Here is a 21,147-nt window from a genome sequence, read left to right as displayed (position 1 = left end):
GGGCTGCCCACCGCTCCGGGCAAGTGTGCTCACTGCCCCCTAGTGTGTGTTCACTAGTGTGTATGTGGTGTTTCACTTCATGGATGGGTTAAATGCGGAGGTGGAATTTCCCCAGTTGTGGGATCAAAAAAAAAAAGTATCACTTATTTTCAAATAATGTCAAAAAACGAAAAACGACAAAACTGGAGATGCAAGGTTTTCTTCCCACAGCAGCGATATGCAATATATTCAGTACAGAATCTCAGAACAGACCTGCGTACAGAATGTTGATGTTGTGCTTTTTCAGATTTTGTTGAACTACCTGCCCCTGGACCAGACACTATGGGACTCTTTCCTGAAAAAGCAGAGGTAAAGAAAGTAATGAATCAATTTCTTACTGTCACAACAAAACCTCGTATGTCCAGCTTTACAGCCGAAGGAGGGAAAATGTTCTTCGTTTTTTAACGGAAGTTAAAGTTCTGTCTAAAAAGATTTTGTTCCAAGTCATTTTTGAAGCGTTACATGTGTTGATTCATCATGAAACGGGTACGTCCTACCCACCCAGAGAGAGCGAGGCCAGTTGTCCTCTCTTGGACTCCCGGGTTTGGGCATTGCGGTGAAACTTTCAGATTATTGAGCTACAGCGCACTTCCAAAGCTCACTTACAGCTCACTTACTCTTTGGCACGTGTCCCAGTCCAGCAGAATTAGAACTTTTGGTTCTGCTTCTGAGATTGACACATTTTTTTTGACACCACGGATAGGTCAGCACTAGTGGTTCCTCGCTCTAGATCAGGGGTCGGCCACATGCAGCTCTTACGGCCCTGTTGAGGCTCCGCAGCAGAATTAGATTTTTTAGGTAAAAGTAAAATAATCCGGCTTTACAGTAAAATAGTCTTAACAATAAGCGCTGGAGTTAATGTAGCCTATTTCTGCTAATTCGTCCTTTAACCCTGAAGGTTGGCGTGCAGATTGCAGGTCACCATAGCAATGCAGACAACAATCTCATCTAGCTGGTAGCTAACGGAACGGCAAAGAGAGAGATTTAAGCCGAATAATTTTGAGATGAGTTTACAGAGATAGTTGCATTTATAATCGCTCTGTAACGAGAACCTGTCAAACTCACGAGCGAAGTCAGCTTCTTGTTCGCATTTTCCCGTTCCATCTTAAATAGCGCAGCGGTTACATTCTGCAGCCTCAGGCACCTTTTAAGGTGGAACGGAAAGATTTGAAAAAGAAGCTGGCGATTGAGAAGTCGACTTCAGCCTTGTTAAAAATCAAATCGAGCATTAGAGACACTTTACAATAAACTGTTCTACGTTGGTTGAGAAGTTTCCTTCTGGAGATGCGATGAAGCGGCTATAGCTGAGCTAAAGCTTAAAGCAGAGCGAGGTAAGCCTGTGCTTCTCCTTTCGTTTAGCTAGATCATATTTTCAGTCTATTCTAGTACATCAGCACATACTGAGACATTTACAGCCAAGATGTTACAACGGGTCGAATGCCCTCCCACCATTGTGCTTCCTGTTAGAATAGCAATCACTGGTCTTTAAATTTTTAAACCTGAAGCCGATGCTCCTCTGCTCTGTCTAGTGAGTGCTCATTAGATGAAGTAATGTTGGTTGGTTAGTGTAGTGGTTAACACCTCTGCCTTCTACGCTGTAGACTGGGGTTCAATGCCCCGCCTGGGTAAACACCCTACACTATACCAATAAGAGTCCTTGGGCAAGACTCCTAACACCACCTTGGCCTCCCTGTGTAAAATGATCAAACTGTAAGTCGCTCTGGATAAGAGCGTCAGCCAAATGCCGTAAATGTAATGTAAGATAAGTTAGCTAATGTTCACAGTAAGCCAGTTACCTTACTTAGCAAATAAACCCAGTGAGAACTTCAGCACTGGATCTTCTCTGTTTTCTTTATTAGCATTTTAATTGTGCTCCGTTTTCTCTGTAGCATTATTACTGCAGTTAACAGGGTCTTCAGTGCTCATTCCGTGGACCACTGTTACTGACACACACACACACACACACACACACACACACACACACACACACACACACACTTTTACCACATAGCTACTTCTACTTTCTTCTTTCTTTCTGTGTACTATGACGTTTCTTAATGCTGCTTCCGCAGATCGAAACCAGAACAACCTTCCACTTGCCATTTTCAGAGAAGTCACATCTGTCAGCCTGCACTCTGTAGTTCTACAGTTACAGACTGCAGTCCATCTGTTTCTCTGATACTCTGTTACCCTGTTCTTCAGTGGTCAGGACCCCCATGGACCCTCACAGAGCAGGTACTGTTTGGGTGGTGGGTCATTCTCAGCACTGCAGTAACACTGATGTGGTGGTGGTGTGTTAATGTGTGTTGCGCTGGTCTGAGTGGATCAGACACAGCAGTGCTGCTGGAGTTTTTAAACACTGTGTCCACTCACTGTCCACTCTATTAGACACTCCTACCTTGTCGGTCCACCTTGTAGATGTAAAGTCAGAGACGACAGCTCATCTGCTGCTGCACAGCTTGTGTTCCTCATCCTCTCGCTCTTCATCAGTGGTCACAGGACGCTGCCCACAGGTGCAGTCCAGCTGTGACACTGGGGTGTCTGATCCACTCAGACCAGCGCAACACACACCAGCACACCACCACCACGTCAGTGTTACTGAGAGAATGATCCACCACCCACAGTACCTGCTCTGTGAGGGTCCATGGGGGTCCTGACCACTGAAGAACAGGGTAACAGTAGAGTATCAGAGAAACAGATGGACTACAGTCTGTAACTGTAGAACTACAGAGTGCAGCTATACAGTAAGTGGAGCTGATAAGATGGACAGTGAGCGTAGAAGCGAGGACATAATGTTATGCCTGATAACTTTACAACACACACAAACATGGCATTTTTCTCCTAAACGTTTTTCCCTGAGCCAGTTAAATATGGCAAATGAACAGTAATTGTGCACAGAAGTGAGCAGTGTGTTCTCTAGAGGATGTCAACTTATTTTCACTTACAAAATCAACAAAACGTGTCATTTGAGCTCGGGCACCTCAGCGTACACATACAACAGTATCAGTTTCACTGCAAAAAACAGTCTACTGCTCTGCTAAGCTGTGCTGGACATTGTGGAGGATGTTTGCCTTTAAACTACACGGCTGTACAAATAAAGATTTACCTGAACACACACACACACACACACACGCATATCTACACAGAGCATGGTGTTGCTGACTCGAGCGTTACTGCAGCGTCTGTTCGGCTTCTGATTTAATTATTCATGATTACCCACAGTGCTCTGAGAGGGCCTTGTAGCTGTGAGATGGTGAACCATGGCGTTAGATGTTTAATATGTGATATTTGGTTACCACAGACTAAGAGGGGGCAGTATCAGGGCCTTCAAGTCAGGTGATCTTTGTCACTCCTTAATATAACTTGTATACTTATAATGTACTACGGGCGGCACAGTGGGTAGCGCTGTCGCCTCACAGTGTGGGAGGAAACCGGAGAACCCGGAGGAAACCCACGCAGACACGGGGAGAACATGCAAACTCCACACAGAGAGGACCCTGATCACCCGGCCGGGGAATCGAACCCAGGCCCTCCTCGCTGTGAGGCGACAGCGCTACCGACCACGCCACCCACAGCCCATTCTCAAGGCTGTACAGCTTTATTGGTCATTTTATCGGCATCTGCTTCTCTGTTCATCACTGTGGACCATCAACCAGTTCAGTTATAACCAAGAAAAACAGCAAAAATGCAGATATGAGGTTTTGTCCTGACAGCAGTGATACAGTGAAGTAATTCATCCCAGTAATGACCTTTTGTTATTGTCCCACTCTACCTGTAGGGAAGACATAGACATACTGCTGGTGATTGATTGTTTGCTAAAGTGAGAGAAAAGCGTTTTGAACCACTTTTAGTCTGTATGCCAGCACAGAGGTACCCAGGCCTGGTCCTGAAGCACTTACTGCCCTGCACAGTTTAGTGTTTCCCCTTTTTTCAGCGCACCTCATCCAACAAATCGGCTTAATAACAAACCCTTCATGACTTGGAGTGGGCGTGCTGAGAGCAGGGAGGACGCCGAACCATGCAGGGCAGGGGCTACTCCAGGACCAGGGTTGGGGAACCTGTGCATTAACTCACTGAAATTGCTGAATTCCTAGTTTTGATTCCCCAAACTTGTTGCAGTGCTTCGTGAGTTGAGCCTGCAAGCTTGGCTTTCACTTCTAGCACAGGAAGTAAGTGTTCCCTGTGTGAGTCAATCCATTCAGAAGACTCTCTCAAGGCTAATATAGCAAAATATCCAATAAAAGTTTCCTGGCGAATGTTAAAAAGTATGGGCAGAGGATTGTTTCAGCTCAGGCTCAGTGTTCTTGAATGAGGCACAATACAGGGCAACCAGTCACAACAGAGCTCATTTACATATATTAAAGCAACGAGGCCGTACGTTACTGAGGGCGTTCTTCGGCACGACGCGAAGAACCAAAAACCTTCCCCGTGATAAAATGATAAAATGCAGTTTTTTTTAGATTTGTTATTATTTATGCATTAGTCATTATTAATAATAGTTGACATAAACACGTACTCCACCCAGAAATGTGGTTTGGTTACAGTGTTTTATCGATGACAAGCAACAGGGACCACAGAATGAGGATGTTCGGCCGCCCGTTGCTGTATCTTGTTGTCATTTAATTAATTTTTTTTAACGTTTTGTCGTGTAACAGTACAAATATGATAAGCATATAATAACACAGCACAGTTTAATGCAAAAATAAGTACTATTTCGACACCAAAATACCACCACGAGTCGTATTTAGCGCCAGTCCAGCGGCGCCCCTCTCCTCACGCTGGAGCTGAATTTCCGGTCTCCTTGCTTTTTGGCTGCAGAGGCTCGAATTTCTACACTCTGATAGCTAGAACACTGTTTAGGGAGTGCAGAGCTGTTTGGGATTCAGTGCAACTTCTGACTAAAAACATGAACATTTGAAGCATGTAAGACATTCAGGTGACATTATTTAGACTTTCATGCTGCCGTTTTACAGTGAAGTGTGTGTGTGTGTGTGTGTGTGTGTGTGTGTGTGTGTGTGTGTGTGTGTGTGTGTGTGTGTGTGCGCAACCCCAATTCCAGTGAAGTTGGGATGCTGTGTAAAACACAAATAAAACCAGAATACGATGATTTGCAAATCCTTTTCAACCTACATTCAACTGAATACGCTACAAAGACCAGATATTTAATGTTCAAACAGATAAACTTTATTGTTTTTTGCAAATATTCACTCATTTTGAATTTGATGCCTGCAACACGTTCCAGAGAAGTTGGGACAGGGGCGTGTTTCCCACTGTGTTACATCACCTTTCCTTTAACACTCAATAAGCGTTTGGGAACTGAGGACACTGATTGCTGAAGCTTTGTAGGTGGAATTCTTTCCCATTCCTGCTTGATGTCCAGCTTCAGCTGCTCAGCAGTCCGGGGGGCTCCGCTGTCGTATTTTGAGCTTCATAATGCGCCACACATTTTCAATGGGAGACGGTCTGGACTGCAGGCAGGCCAGTCTAGTACCCGCACTCTTTTACTACGAAGCCACGCTGTTGTAACACGTGCAGAATGTGGCTCGGCATCGTCTTGCTGAAATAAGCAGGACGTCCCTGAAAAAGACGCTGCTTGGATGGACCTTTCAGCATTAAAGGGGAGCTTTCACAGATGTGCCAGTTACCCCTGCCGTGGGCACTAACACACCCCCATACCAAACTCATGTTTAGCATGTTAGAATAAAAGAAAAAACAATGCAGAAATTATTTGTTGATTTGCAGATATTGAAGTTCCCATGTAGAGAAGTTTTCACTTAGAACCCCAACCAAGTATTAATAATAATATTACTAATAATAATAATTAGGACATACGGTAAAAGTTTTAAAATGTCTGTCTGACTAACTTAATTGGCCTTTAATTTTACTAAAATAAAAGCATTAACCTTTCAATTTAACATTTACACCTCAAAGCCTATGACCTCATCCCTCACCCCTATCCTGACTGCTGCTCTCATATAATTCATAGACGCAATATATTAGATTATATTGTTTAGTTGCTGTTAATAAAGTGTCAGTTTGATGGTCAGTGTTGTGATGAGCATCAGTGCGTTTAAGGTCTTAAATCTGAATGTTTATGCTCTGGTGTTGTTAAATGCGAATGTTCAGGGAGCTTTACACCCAGTTCCTGAAGGAGATGATCATCCAGCCGGGAATAGCCAAAGCCAACCTGGGCCTGTCCAGAGAGGACGTGACTATGGAGGATCACGTAAGTGAACTTTCCGTCTGCCCGCACCTCCCTGCCGAGCATATTAAGTTCATGATATCTACATCTTTCAGGAATTTGCGTTTCATTTAGTGTGAATCTGCTTGACGAGGATCGTTTGCTGCCCTGCTCACTGTTCTGTAGTAATTAATAGGAGTTGAATTCTCCCTCCCTCCGTTTCCTCTGCTCTCTCTTTTATCTCTGTCTAGCCTCTGAACCCGAATCCTGAGAGCCGATGGAACAATTACTTCAAGGACAATGAGGTTCTGCTACAGATTGATAAAGATGTCAGGTATACTGCTCTCGCGTCCCGGAAGGAATACTTCAGTCCTGTGATAGTTTAGTGAAAAGTCAGATTTGCACTGTTTTCTTATAGTCTAGTCGAATACAGTTACAGACTGTAGTCCATCTGTTTCTCTGATACTCTGTTACCCTGTTCTTCAGTGGTCAGGACCCCCATGGACCCCCACAGAGCAGGTAATAATCTCAGCACTGCAGTAACACTGATGTGCTGGTGGTGTGTTAGTCTGTGTTGTGCTGGTCTGAGTGGATCAGACACAGCGGTGCTGCTGGAGTTTTTAACCACCTTAGTGTCACTGCTGGACTGAGAATAGTCCACCAACCAAAAATGTCCAGCCAACAGCGTCCTGTGGGCAGCGTCCTGTGACCACTGATGAAGGTCTAGAGGATGACCAACACAAACTGTGCAGCAGCAGATGAGCTGTCGTCTCTGACTTTACATCTACAAGGTGGACCGACAAGGTAGGAGTGTCTAATAGAGTGGACAGTGAGTGGACAGTGTTTAAAAACTCCAGCAGCACTGCTGTGTCTGATCCACTCGCACCAGCGCAACACACACTAACACACCACCACCACGTCAGTGTTACCGCAGTGCTGAGAATGACCCACCACCCAAATAGTACCTGCTCTGTGAGGGTCCATGGGGGTCCTGACCACTGAAGAACAGGGTAACAGAGTATCAGAGAAACAGATGGACTACAGTCTGTAACTGTAGAACTACAGAGTGCAGCTATACAGTAAGTGGAGCTGATAAACTGGACAATGAGTGGAGAAACAAGGAGGTGGTCATGATGTTCTGCCTGATTGGTGTGTGTGTGTTATAGCATATCACTGTCTATCCATCAATATGTTGCTCATATTTAAGTTGCATAGATAAACCACATGGTTTAAGGTGTGTAAAGTTTGATAGGTGCAGTTTGAACAGTGATGATTGGTGGAGTATAATCTTCCATCATTTGTTAGCAACGTTGGCCTCATCGCTCTAGCGCAGGAGTCGGCAGCCCAGATGTTGAGAGGAACCGTTTTGTCCTTTTGGCAAAAATCAGTCAATCTTGGGAGCCACAACATGTTGTGTCCATTTTACCATCCTGGCTGTAAACATGTCTCAGCTTGTGTTAGAATAGGTTAACAGATTCAGCGTGGACAAAAACGCCGGCGTACTTCGCTCTGCTTCCGGCATTAGCTCAGCCGCTTTTCTCGCATCTCCAGCAGGAAACTTTTCCAAAAGTAGAATAGTTTCGTGTAAAATGTCTCTCGATTATTTTTATTTATTTATTTATTTATTTATTTATTTCCAAGGCTGAAGTCGGCTTCATTCGCCAGCTTTTCGTTCACGTTTTCCCATTCCACCTTAATTAAAATCAGAAGCTGGCGAATAAGAAGCCGACTTCATCTTTGTGACTTCTTAGTGTTTAACAGTTTCTCTTTGCCCATTAAATGCATCAGGAAACCAGCTGGAGTGATTATAAATGCAGAAAAGTCTGTTCATCTCCAAATGATCAATGTTGTCTTAAGTCTTTGCCTTTTTTTTGTCAGCTAGTAACTTGGCGGGATTGTTGCCCGAGTTGCTATGGGGCAGTCGTGGTGCCCTATAGCAACTGGAGGTTGGAGATACAGCCTTGTGACCGGAAGGTCGCTGGTTCGATCCCCTTGGCCGACAGTACGTGACTGAAGTGCCCTTGAGCAAGGCACCTAACTTGGCACCCCTAACTGCTCCCTGGGTGCCAAGGATGGGGCTGCCCATCACTCCGGTCAAGTGTGCTCACTGCCCCCTAGTGTGTGTGTTCACTAGTGTGCGTATATGTGGGTGTTTCACTGCACGGATGGGCTAAATGCGGAGGTCTAAGGCCTCTGTGTGCGAAACACAGTTGTCTAATGTTTCTGAATTCAGTTCAATGTGGTGACCAGTCTGGGAGTCTGGCCTCCAGCCTTCAGGGTTACTGGTTGGTGACTTGGCACATAAAGGCTACATTAACTCCAGCGTTTCAGACCATTTACTGTTAAACTGAGTTGAAGGATCAGCAGAGCTTTATTTCACTGTAAAGGAGGATTATTTTATTATTACCTACTGATCTGATTCAGCTGTGGAGCCGCAGCAGGGTGGTAGAAGAGCCCGCATGTTGCCGACCCCTGGTCTAAAGCGAGAGGATAGAACCGAACTCCAGGCACCAAACATGACCACGTTTAAAGTGAATGAAGAAAATGTGTAAATTCGATTTTTTGCTGAATGATCACTTTTTAGTAATGAGCTCTTCTCCTGCTCAGACGGCTGTACCCAGACATGGCGTTCTTCCAGAGACCCACTGAATTTCCCTGCCAGCTGATCCTGGACCCCCAAAACGATTATGAAACCCTCCGCCGACGTGTGGAGCAAACTACACTTAAAGCACAGACTGTCGACCGCAACCGCAGTGGAGTCACTAATGTGAGTGTCTGCATGAGGCGGTGTTCACAGGTGTTTTTCTTTTCTAATCTGTGTTGCTGATATTATTTGTGACCTGTTTGCTTTGGTCAGTGCTCAGATGGTCAAACACAGGTGAGTATTTGTGTGAAGTGTGTGTGTGTGTGTGTGTGTGTGTGTGTGTGTGTGTGTGTGTGTGTGTGTGTGTGTGTGTGTGTGTGTGTGTGTGAGGTCTACTTGTCTTGCTGTTGTGCTCACGATGACAGGACAGCGAAAGATTTTGTACAGGTGAGGACTGGTTTGCTTCTTGCTGTTTTCACTACAAATTCTCCCGAGGTCAAGGTTAGGATTAAGTCTAGGTGTCGGGTCACTTGGGTGCGGTGATACAGAAGGCTTTGGAAGCGTGTGGGTGTGAGTGGTTTGCGCTTGTTGACCCTGTACAGTAGTTTGACAAGCAGATTTTTACAGATAAGAAATCTTTGTGGGTAAATGTGAAGGTTGTTTGGTTTAATAATAATAACAATAATAATAATAATAATCAAATATAGGAGGATTGTGTTCTTTTACAAAAAGTAATTAGAGGGTCATACAGGCCAGCTGGATCTATGCTTGTCATCAGGGGTTTTTGGAAGTTTTATGCTCAGTTTATGCCATATATAAATTGTATGTATTGGTGTCATGATGCGCACGTGATGGACAGGTGCCGTAGCTCTGCTCCTGGGCACTCCAACCCGCTTTAACCCCAGCTTACTTGGCTCCTTTCAGCAGCTGCTGAAAATCCATGGAAAAGTTCTGAGCCATATGCAGTTCCTTCTTAACTTTAGGCTTCTATTGTCTGAGAATAGGTCCGTATTCATCAGATATAAGTTTGGAGCATATTGTAGCTGGTTAGTTATTAGTGTGTCAGCCCTGGCTTTAGCTTTACCCAGTGTCCTATAGCTCCTGCAGCACTGAGCCCCGCGCTGCCTCACCTGTTTCAACCCCTCAGCTCATTAAACGCCTTCGTGAAGGGGAAATCGGGATGTTGGAGCAGGAGAAGCCTGGAATATTCCGTGTTCTTTAACTGCTCCGACCTAGCTGGCTCCTTCTGCTTCGAAACACTTGTTAATTTGTTAATTGTTTTATCTCCAGTATTTCATTTGTTTTCTGTTTCATAACCCCACTTTATTTACATTCTGCATTTCTTTTCCTGTTTATTTCGTTTATCGCCCCTCTAATTCTTTTTATTTTTTTTTTTCTTGCTTTTTTGCACAGTTTTGTGATGCACTTTGAGATGTACGTATGTAAAGCGCATTTAAGTAAAGTTATAGTGATGATAATAACAATAATAATTATTATTATTATTATTGTTGTTGGTTGTTATTCCAGGATTCAGTACCATTGGATTAAACCAAGATATCCTGAATAAAACTATTGAATGTGTTTTCTAAAGCAGAACTGTTAGTCACGCTAAAGCAGCACATCAGGGTTTAACAAGCGAATCTCTTCTTTTTTTACTCCTACTTATTCTGAATATTTCATATTGTACATATTGGATGCATATCTGTTCTAAAGCGTTGGTTTTATTATTACTTCTGCGCGTGGTGCTGAGTCAGCATCGTTTTTGCAGATGTTATCTCAGGTGACTGGACTTGACTGGTTTTGACCTTTTGCCCCATGCCCTGTAGGTGAGCTCCCCAGGGAAGGCTCTGAACCTGTACCCCTCTAACGAGTACGAGGTGCTGCCGAACGGCTGTGAGGCGCACTGGGAGGTGGTGGAGCGGATCCTGTTCATCTACGCCAAGCTGAACCCCGGCATCGCCTACGTTCAGGGCATGAACGAAATCGTAGGACCTATTTACTACACATTCGCCACGGACCCCAACAAACAGTGGAAAGGTACTAAAACGACAGGGGTGGGTGGTTCTTTGAGTGAACTCTGATTTTGCTGCTGTCAGAACAAATCCACCAAGAGAGGACAAAGGGTCTCGCTCCCTCTGGGCGGGTCGGATGGCCCCCAGTCTTCCGAGTGTGTTTGGCTGTCCAGTGACGTTGAGTGAGCGGCAGTTCATGAAAGATGTGGTGGCGTTTCAGAGGTCTCTAGCGCTGGGGGTATTGGGGGCCTTGGAGGTGGGGGGTGGGGGGGGTCTTAACTAGCGGGTGGAATTGGAGAGAAAACTGGGGAAAAATCAGAAAGAAAAAAAAAACAAGAGCCTTACAGGAGAAGGAAAAAAAACATAGTGTGCTTCTAATGCAAGTCAGTGGAACCAGACATTTTTACATTTTTCCAGGTAAATTTTGCCCATTTCTTTTGCTTCGTTCATCATGAAATTAAAGCTCAGATGATAAAGGGCAAAATGCATTTTCAAGTTTTGTCAAAAACTGAAAAATGGAGCGATTTGTTTACTTAATCAGACATTTTTAAAAAAAAATGCTTGTGTAGTTTGAAATAAATAAAATGTAAAAAAAAAAGCAACAAGCTGATGTTTGAGTCGTAAAAATGGATAAAACGTCTTAAAAATAAAATAAAAATAAATAAGTAAATAAAAACAGCAGGGCTCTTTTTCCTGATGATTAGAACTGCACGACATGCTATCTTACTAGTAGCATTAGCCTGGTTTAAACCAACGCTGCGTGTCAAAAGTTTGGGGACACCTTGCCCTTTTGTTATGCATTTATTTATGTATTTTAACGTCTTGACTGATGTTTGATTTCCACCGTGACTTCAGTTAACTGGGAAAAACAACTGCATAAATCAGCTGTCTGCTGATCCGATGGGCATGTTTACCCCAGCACTCAGCTTCATGTTCATCAAAGTATCTCCCTTGGTAGGAAGAGCAGGTTTTATTCTCAAGGCTGCTGTTAAAAGCGCATGTTGAAACTCTTTTGGCCCAGATGTGCTTTAAACGGCTGGAAAGATTGAGTGTTGGTAAGTGCTGATTTCACAGCAAGGGCTGTTATTCCCAAAACAGGACGATCACTAACGCTGTCTCAGACATTTCCACGTGTGATGTTTTCCGTGTTATAGACCTGCTTATTGTTTGTGTCAAGTTGCTGCAAACCCACAAAGGAAATGCACTGAGGAAAGCTCAGTCATGCTGCCTCCTACAGGACAAATAGAGGCATCAGGCATCAAAATGAAAAGACCAGGGGTGGAAATCGCCGAACAGCAAATGATCCATTTATATGATAACAGTATTTAAGAGCCGATTAATTGCGTTGTGAAAATTCCAGTTTCACCACAGTTCAGTTTGGTTGTATTGGTATGGTTAAATTAATTATTGCAGAATTTATTATACACAAGACCCACTTTATTTTATTATTTAATTCTTAAAAAAAATACTTGAAGGATCTATTTAGATCAGTAAAATATTCCTATATAATAAATTTTCTATCTATCTATCTATATATGTATATATATATGTATATGTGTGTGTGTGTGTGTGTGTGACTGCGTCTCTTAAGTTATGATATTGAATTCATCACCCAGCACTGTCCTCATTCTTCGGTGAATTCTATGTCTTTGTGCATCTTCCCTCCGTTAGAGCATGCAGAGGCAGACACATTCTTCTGTTTCACCAACCTGATGTCAGAGAACCGGGACAATTTCATCAAGAGCCTGGACGACTCGCAGTGTGGAATAACGTACAAGATGGAAAGCGTCTTCTCCATGTTAAAAGAGAAGGATGTGGAGCTCTACATGAAGCTGGTGAGCATCCTTCTGAAGCCCAGTCCCGTCATCAACAGCAGTCGACGTGTCTGTGCTTAAATCATCAATCTGTGTTCGTTTCTTTCTTTCTTTCTTTCTTTCTTTCTCTCTTCCTCTCTGTCTTCTTATCTTCCTCTGTCTGTCCAACTTATTTTTGTGCAAGATTGTGTTGCATCATATGTACCACACCGTGCACACAAGTACATCTGCACTGTTGGCTTTGTACCTCTTTTCAGAGGTGACATTTACTTAAATGCCCATGTCCAGCACTGTTGCTGGCTTTAAGCAGTTTGGGCGGTTGTTTAAGGCCCCAAGTACCAAGTGGTTGGTTGTTTTTTGTTTTTCTTTCTTTCTTTTTTTTTTTTTGTTTCTTGATGTTTTTTTTTGTTTGTTTGTTTTTTGGGGGGCGTGTCAATCAGGATATTTGAAGAATATCTTAGAAAAATATTTTTTTAATGAAGATATCAGTTACTTCCAAGAAATAACACGTCACTTTATTTATTATTAGATTTACACATATATCATTTATTTAGATTTATTCATTTAATTTCTATTCATTTCTGTTATTATGAACAAACAGATCAGTCATATAAGCTTTACAGAAATGAATTGAGGTCATCTATACAGTCATATGACCACCCCTAGTCAAACTATATGTCGTTTCTAAGAGAAAATAAGTTAACTCATCCTCTACAGGAACACACTTAAAAAAATTAAAATAAAATCATTTTAATGTGTGTGTGCGTTTGTGTGTGTGTGTGTGTGTGTGTGTATATATATATATATATATAATTTCCTGCAAATTTCTGTTCTCAATTTCTATTTATTGTCTTGAATTTAACATATTGGGGTACAAATTAAATTTTTTTTTTTTTTAAAGCAGTACAGCATCTGGGTCTGGACTCGGGTCTTGGGCTGCCTGTTAGTGACCTCTGCTGTAGAGGATGCGTTCACTTATTTTCATGTTCTTTGACCAGGGGTGCCATCTTGTAAAGTGATCTTGGGTTTAAACAAGGAACTAAATATTATTATTATTATTATTATTATTATTAAAGTATCATGCATGTATCTGTGTTACATACATATAGTAATATGCAATGTGCAGAGTAGTAAATTCTTCATATGTGTAACAGGAGTATAAGATGAATTAAAACGAGGTTCCAAGTCTCCGTCTTTCCTCTTTCTCCCTCCAGCAAGAGCAGAACATAAAGCCCCAGTACTTCACTTTCCGCTGGCTCACTCTGCTGCTGTCTCAGGAGTTCCTGCTGCCAGATGTTATCCGGATCTGGGATTCGCTCTTCTCCGATCAGGACCGCTTTGACTTCCTCATCCTTGTGTGCTGCGCCATGTTAACGTAAGAGCCACACAGTGGAAGCCGCGTTTGTTTCTGCTCGTTTCACCACATCGTTCATCATTTTCCTTTCTGTTAATACTCTGCTTCATTATCAGGCTCTGCTCTCTGCTGCTGAGCTGTGTAAAGCTACCTTGTGCTAACACACCATCTTTATTATTATTATTATTATTATTATTATTATTATTATTGGTAGTAGTAGTAGTAGTAGTAGTAGTAGTAGTAGTAGTAGTAGTAGTAGTAGTGTAGTAGTGTAGCTGTTGTAGTAGTAGTGTAGCTGTAGTAGTTGTAGTAGTAGTACTAGTGTAGTAGTAGTGTAGTAGTAGTAGTGTAGTAGTAGTAGTAGTAGAAGTGTAGCAGTAGTGTAGTAGTAGTGTAGCAGTAGTACTAGTGTAGTTGTAGTAGTGTAGTAGTAATGTAGTAGTGTAGCTGTAGTAGTGTAGCAGTAGTAGTAGTGTAGCTGTAGTAGTGTAGCAGTAGTAGTAGTGTAGCAGTAGTAGTAGTAGTAGTAGTGTAGCAGTAGTGTAGTAGTGTAGCAGTAGTAGTAGTAGTGTAGCAGTAGTGTAGTAGTAGTAGTAGTGTAGCTGTTGTAGTAGTACTAGTGTAGTTGTAGTAGTGTAGTAGTAATGTAGTAGTTGTGTAGCTGTTGTAGTTGTTGTAGTAGTGTAGCTGTAGTAGTGTAGTAGTAGTGTAGCTGTAGTAGTAGTAGTAGTGTAGCTGTAGTAGTGTAGCAGTAGTAGTAGTAGTAGTAGTAGTGTAGCAGTAGTGTAGTAGTAGTGTAGCTGTAGTAGTGTAGCAGTAGTAGTAGTAGTAGTAGTAGTGTAGCAGTAGTGTAGTAGTAGTGTAGCTGTAGTAGTGTAGCAGTAGTAGTAGTAGTAGTAGTAGTGTAGCAGTAGTGTAGTAGTAGTGTAGCTGTTGTAGTAGTACTAGTGTAGTTGTAGTAGTGTAGTAGTGATGTAGTAGTTGTGTAGCTGTTGTAGTTGTTGTAGTAGTGTAGTAGTAGTGTAGCTGTAGTAGTGTAGTAGTAGTAGTGTAGCAGCAGTAGTGTAGCCATTGTAGTAGTAGTAGTAATAGTAGTAGTGTAGTAGTAGTAGTAGTAACATCAGTATTGTTATTATTTTTATTATTAACATAATTATTTTTATGAATGCACTGGGGTTCAGCCTTGTTTGTTAGGCTACAGTGTTCCTACATCAACTTTAATGCAGGAAAATGCAATGAGGATGTTTGTTTTTTATAAAGCTATTAATATCTTGGTCAGAAAGATACGCTGCACTCCAGCCGTTTCATGAATTTGATCATTTCCATCAGATTAAATTTAATTAAGCATTGATTAGACAAACTCGGTATTGTTACTGGGCAGATTTGTAAACGCTTAAGCTATTTGTTTGTTTGAAATGATTGTATTGTTGTTGTTCTTACTGTCCAGATGAACAGCTTTACATCATTCTCTCAAATGGCCTTTTGGTCATTTGCGCAGGACTGTATTTTCCCGTTTCTCATGCCCTGTTATTATATCTGCAGTTTGATCCGGGATCAGTTGCTGGCAGGAGACTTTACAATGAACATGAGATTACTGCAGGTACAGTGCACACACATTTTGCTTTCTTCACATGATTAATGTATTATTAGGGGGCTTTATAGAGTATAGGTTAGACGTTTTGCTACAGGTTCTGTGGCCATCAAACTCTATAACTCCTCCCCCTGTGTGATTCACAAAGTGTGGCTCATCTGCGCAAAACTCCATACCAAACAGTTCATATGTGTAATAATAATAATTGTGTGCAAAAACTCAGAGGGACAATAATGTGAACTGCTTTATACGAGATGTTTCATATTTACGATCGCAGTCACCGCCACTTTACTGTATTCATAAGAGCTTAAATCTTGTGTACTTATTGCAATTTTTCTCTTTATCTTTGTTTTAAATTATTAAAGTGTTTATTCTTTTACATAAATGGTTGCAACTGTCACAACTGCAGTTTCCCTCTGGGATCAATAAAGGATTCTGATTCTATCGGTTTGGGGTAGATTATGGATTGGAAGTGTTGTTACAAGTGTTTAAATTAGTGCTTCACTGATACCGTGTACTGTATTAGTATCGGCACCGATACTGCATTTACATTTACGGCATTTGGCTGGCGCTCTTATCCAGAGCGATTTACAGTTTGATCATTTTACACAGGGAGGCCAAGGTGGTGTTAGGAGTCTTGCCCAAGGACCCTTATTGGTATAGTGTAGGGTGGTTACCCTGGTCGGGGATTGAACCCCAGTCTACAGTGTAGAAGGCAGAGGTGTTACCCACTACACTATCCAACCACTGGCACCTAAACTCTGTATCGGTATCAGTGCTGGAGATGCTGATACCCATGACCGATACCACTAATCAGCTTCTGACGTGTGCATGTGCACCAGTAGGCAGAGCTTAACAACACGTCGCCGGTTTGGGGCAACGAGCATCAGTAAAGATGCTTCTGGCAGAAACTGTAAAGGCAGTTTTCGAAAGTTCAGAACCGCTTACCTGCATGGCTGAGCTGCTTCTCTCCGTGATCGCTCGTCTGCCGCTGTGTGGTCACTTGCATGTTATTGAGAGGAACAGCTGAAGCAATAATAGCTTTTAGCCTTGATTTAGCCTTTAGCATGGCAGCCCACTAGCCGGGCCTGTGCATCCACAGCGGCGGGGTCTCGTGGCTTCGACCAATCCAGGAAAGCGCTGCAAGTCGCTGACACTGACGTGAACGGCGGTGATGTTTACTGAACTGACGCTCAGAGATACAGCGCGAGTGAACAAGGCGCACGTATGAGACTAACGACTCGAGAAATTTGGATGTGAAACAACATTCAGCTCCGGTCTTGAGCCAGAGAAGCTCCTGTGTGCTGATGCGTAAACACAGGTTTATCTGTTAACTGTCCAGCTCTGATTTGAACTGTTTTACACAAAGATATTTTACATTTAAGTTCTTAAACATGGTTCCTATTGCTCATTATATAATAGTAAATCCTAAATATTTACAAAAATAGGTTTTCTTAAGCATCTAATAAATATAATCCAACAAGTAAATGCCATGTAGCCAAGCCGGGGGTGTTTTATTTGTGATGCAGAACATAGATTTGACCAAAATAAAGTATTGTAAAAATGTTATAGTGTAATTATCAGGACTTATATGTGAGGTATCGGCCGAAACTAAAGGATCAGGTATCGGTATCGTAAGGGAAGAAGTGGTATCGGTGCACCCCTAGGTTTTAGTGAAACTGATGATCCCCTTTTTTGCTTTACCCATGTGGGTTGTAAGAGTAAAAATGGGGACCTGAGTAACGGTTTGAGAACTACTGATGTACATTAGAGATTACATGCGGTATCACAGTCGCACGCCTTTAGATGGTGAAGGAAAATGAATGAGATTGTTTATCCATGTGTTACAGTTCAGGTGAAAATTCATTGATCACAGTTAGAAGCTTATGTATTAAAAGAAAATACAAAATATGGACAAAATTCTAAGTACCTGTGTCCATGTTAGCAGAAAGGTCTTTCATACAGTGTAAGAAACCACATAAGCAAGTCTGACGTTAATAAAGAACTCAACATGGTTTTGTGATAAGTGGGTGATATTTTATCCATGCAGCTTGCGCGATGCTGATTGTTGGGCTATATGCTTTCATTACTAATTAGCTACACTAGCTTCACATCTACAGCACGAACTAAAGAGGCTGACCCAAGGCTTTCCCCCTCAACCCCAGGCCTCCAACATAATATTATGAATAAAAAGAAATATTTTAATACCAGCTAAAGTCAAGTCACAAGTTAAGTCCAAAAGGAAAGAGTCTTCAGACGCAGAGTTTGTGGAAGGCTAGAAGACGCGAGAAGGCTTCTTCTTTATTTCAGCATCAGGTGGCACAGGGTCTCGAGAGACCCCAACTGCACAAATAGTGTTCCAAACAAGTTTATACCATTTATCTGGGATCATTTGAAACCGCCCCCCACCCCCCCACCCCCCGCCTTACTTCTCAAATTTTTATATAAGCTCGTTCTCCACTCCAAAAAAACTGGCTTCAGCAAGCTTTTACCAGCCTGCCTTACCTTTCAAGGTCAGCTTGCCCCTCCCTTCACTGGGTCAGTAGGTGCATACAGGCCTCTCTGTGAACCCAGCAGCTCTCAAGTGTCTAGAATCTCCTATGCAGGCAGACCAAGGCCGACCCTCTGAGAGAATTAATGTTCTACATTTGCGGCGTTTCGCTGACGCTCTTATCCACTTTGATCATTTTACACAGGTAGGCAAAGGTGGTGTTGGGAGTCTTGCCCAAGGACTCTTATTGGTTTAGTGTAGGGTGGGGATTGAACCCCAGTCTACAGCGTAGAAGGCAGAGGTGTTATCCACCTCACTAACCAACCACATAATGTTCTCTGTTAGGCAATACTATTTGATTACTGATTAAGGGAATATTTCTTCTAAATCTCCATCAAATCACCCTTTTTTTCCCCCCGATTGACCAAATAACCTGTGAATCTCTCTTGTTTGTCTCACAGGATTACCCCATATCTGACGTCCACACCATCCTGACGAAGGCCAAGGAGCTGCAGGACAGCTCGTAGCCATCACGGGGGCATTCTAGGGAGAGTAACCATGGTAACCGGTAACCAGGACGACAGCGGTGCCCCATTGCACCCTGGGAGGGGAGGGATGCCACCTTTGCCATTGCAATTAAAGAGAACTTTAAGCCTCAGGCTGTCCCTCTCACAGTCAGACAGCGTTTGTGGTGGGGTGGGGAGGAGCAGAGGGAGGGGGCGACCGGGGGGGGTTCCAGCTTTTTATTGCACTGAACACTTGAAAAATCAAACATATACATGGAGCAGTGTAAACAGTAACACTCACTAAACAGAGTCCTTAAGTGTCCATAAGTACAAAACACTCCGTAAACTCGGGAAAAAAAGCGTCTTTTTTTTTTCTTCTTTCCCGGATTTGAAGTGAAGGGTTATTTTCAAGGTTTCTTTCTTCGTTTTTATTGTGTTTTTAATGAATCCAAGGTGTGTGTTTATGATCTTTTCTCTCTCTCTCTCTTTTTTTTTTCCCTCCTTCTTATTATTTTTTTGTTTTTGGAACAGTTTCCAGAGGTGTGCATTTTTTTTTTTTTTTTTTTTATTCTGTTTTCTTGTTTAATCTTGGCTGTACTTGGAGAGAAGAAGTGTTTAAAGGGTTTAAACGCAGGGGCTGTGCCTTTTTCTCTCCAAGATAGGAGCTGCCAGATAAACGACTCCACAAACACACAACACAAAGTGCTCTTCTCACGTCAGACAGGGAGTGGAGACGGTTATGCTAGCCTGCACAGCCAAGCCTATCTTATTGGAAGCCAACACTCTCCACAGCAATAGGGTTTATTATTATTATTATTATTATTATTATTATTATTATTATTATTATTATTAACACACCCATGATTTCACCATTCACTGATGTGAGTCACCATTGTTTTACTGCATGCATGCGGCCAGTGTGCTGTTGCTTTTATCATTTCTCTCTGGTTCTGTAGCCGCTATAGATGAACATGGCTCATATATAAACCAGACATGAATCAACAAGCTAAGCATGTCAGCCTGTAGTGAACTAACGTTTGGTTTTAGTCTCAGTGTTTACTAATCGCCTCCTAATCGCAGTCGTGCGTTACTGTATACAGTAAGGCCTGATTTGAGCTGCTTCAGCATTGTTATTGGACGATGTAGGTTAACCGCACCGTCTTTCTTACAGTCCTGTTGTCTTCAATGATTGTAAGACAGCAAAAGAATGTTTACAGTCTGTTTTCTGTACATGCCCTCATCATTGGTCTGTCCACGCTCCACCCACAAATGCCTTGGACACTCTTAACTGAGTGCTGGCGCCAATCCTATTCAACCTGATTAGAAACTGTAGTGCACATTGGAGTCGCAACGTAAACGCTGAGTTTGCAGTTTAAAATGCCCTGAAAGGTCTGCAAGTATCCCAGCACACGTTTTCACGCAGCCAGCCGAATGCAAACATTTGGGAACCCCTGGTCAAATAATGTGTTGATTTTCTAAGTGAAAATAAGTCAAATAAGTCCTCGTTAGAGAAGACACTGCTGTAGAGTTTCACACTGACCGTAAGACAATTTGGCTAACATGAGCTTGTTTTATACCAGAAGTCAGCGCATTTTTTTTTGTTGTTATTGTTTTTTTATCTTTATTTTTAAGCTCACGAGTGGACCGTTTGTATTTTCTTTATCCTTTATTCTTTATTTGGATCCCATTTAGCTTGGCTGCTAGTCTTCCTGGGTTCCAGTTATAATAAAACGAACGTCTTTTTTAAATCACACGAAAACAAACGTCTTTTTAAAACCATTTTTAAAATCTTCTTTAAATCTTTTTTTAAAACAAACGTCTTTTTTAAGTCATCCTGTATCATAAATGAGAAAGACAAACAAAACTCAAGAATCAAACAATCAGTAACCTGTAATAACCTACTCTTAAAACCAAAAATGAACAATACCACGATAACATCTATATGACGTTCGTCAAATTTAGTTTTAATAACTTTTTTTAAAATTAAAATCTACTTAGAATCAGTTTGAAGTCAGTAGGAAGCATATTACAAGCTACAGAACAGTTCTGTTCATACACTTCGATTGTGGACTTGGTACCACCAACTTGACCAGAACTCACCTGAAGTGTATTACACTCATGACCAAAGCCTGAAAGTACTAGTTTTTCACAAAGTTGGTGTATTAATCATAACAACACTATGCAGAAATAACAGAAGACTAAACTTCACTTTAGCCTCCACAGGTGCCCGTGATAATCTGGCTGTTCTGTTCAAGTTGAAGTTTCTTGTGAATGTTTCTAGAGGCAAGAGGCAAAGTATAGTCCATGCTGCAAAGCTTGTATTGATATTGTAACTGGGTACGTTTTATGTTCCATTCTTTTAATTATGTCAGTAATTTTTTACTTTTTATGACAAGGTGCCATTGACGGGTCACTACAGACCGCTTGCTTTCCCTCAGCATTGGCCCCAGGACACCCACAGGCTTGTGGTCCACAGCCCAGTGGTTGAGAGAGGAGTTAAATGATGAGTTAACTTATTTTCACTTAGAAAGCACAACAAAACATGCCATTCCATCAGGGGTGTTCAGACCTTTAC

General features: G+C 42.2%; 1 protein-coding gene across 3 annotated transcripts in view; it reads left to right on the top strand.

Moving 5' to 3' along the window:
* tbc1d13 (TBC1 domain family, member 13) overlaps window positions 1–18,724 on the top strand; it is a 29,667-nt gene extending 10,943 nt beyond the window's left edge. The window contains exons 4-13 of one of the 3 annotated variants that reach the window (XM_017682713.2): window positions 287–348; window positions 6,166–6,265; window positions 6,472–6,554; window positions 8,828–8,987; window positions 9,078–9,098; window positions 10,631–10,841; window positions 12,488–12,651; window positions 13,845–14,005; window positions 15,527–15,584; window positions 18,528–18,724. In XM_017682713.2, the coding sequence (XP_017538202.1) occupies window positions 287–348; window positions 6,166–6,265; window positions 6,472–6,554; window positions 8,828–8,987; window positions 9,078–9,098; window positions 10,631–10,841; window positions 12,488–12,651; window positions 13,845–14,005; window positions 15,527–15,584; window positions 18,528–18,593 (1,086 nt within the window). In that variant the 3' untranslated portion in view covers window positions 18,594–18,724. The remainder of the gene's footprint in view (window positions 1–286; window positions 349–6,165; window positions 6,266–6,471; window positions 6,555–8,827; window positions 8,988–9,077; window positions 9,099–10,630; window positions 10,842–12,487; window positions 12,652–13,844; window positions 14,006–15,526; window positions 15,585–18,527) is intronic. The other 2 variants (XM_017682714.2, XM_037545821.1) reach the window with 2 other exon arrangements.
* The last annotated feature ends 2,423 nt before the right edge of the window (window positions 18,725–21,147 follow it).

The sequence above is a fragment of the Pygocentrus nattereri genome, chromosome 16 (genome assembly GCF_015220715.1).
Source record: "Pygocentrus nattereri isolate fPygNat1 chromosome 16, fPygNat1.pri, whole genome shotgun sequence".
NCBI lineage: Eukaryota > Metazoa > Chordata > Actinopteri > Characiformes > Serrasalmidae > Pygocentrus > Pygocentrus nattereri.
The sequence above is the reverse complement of the archived record's forward strand: the minus strand, read 5'-3'. Positions and strand labels throughout refer to the sequence as shown.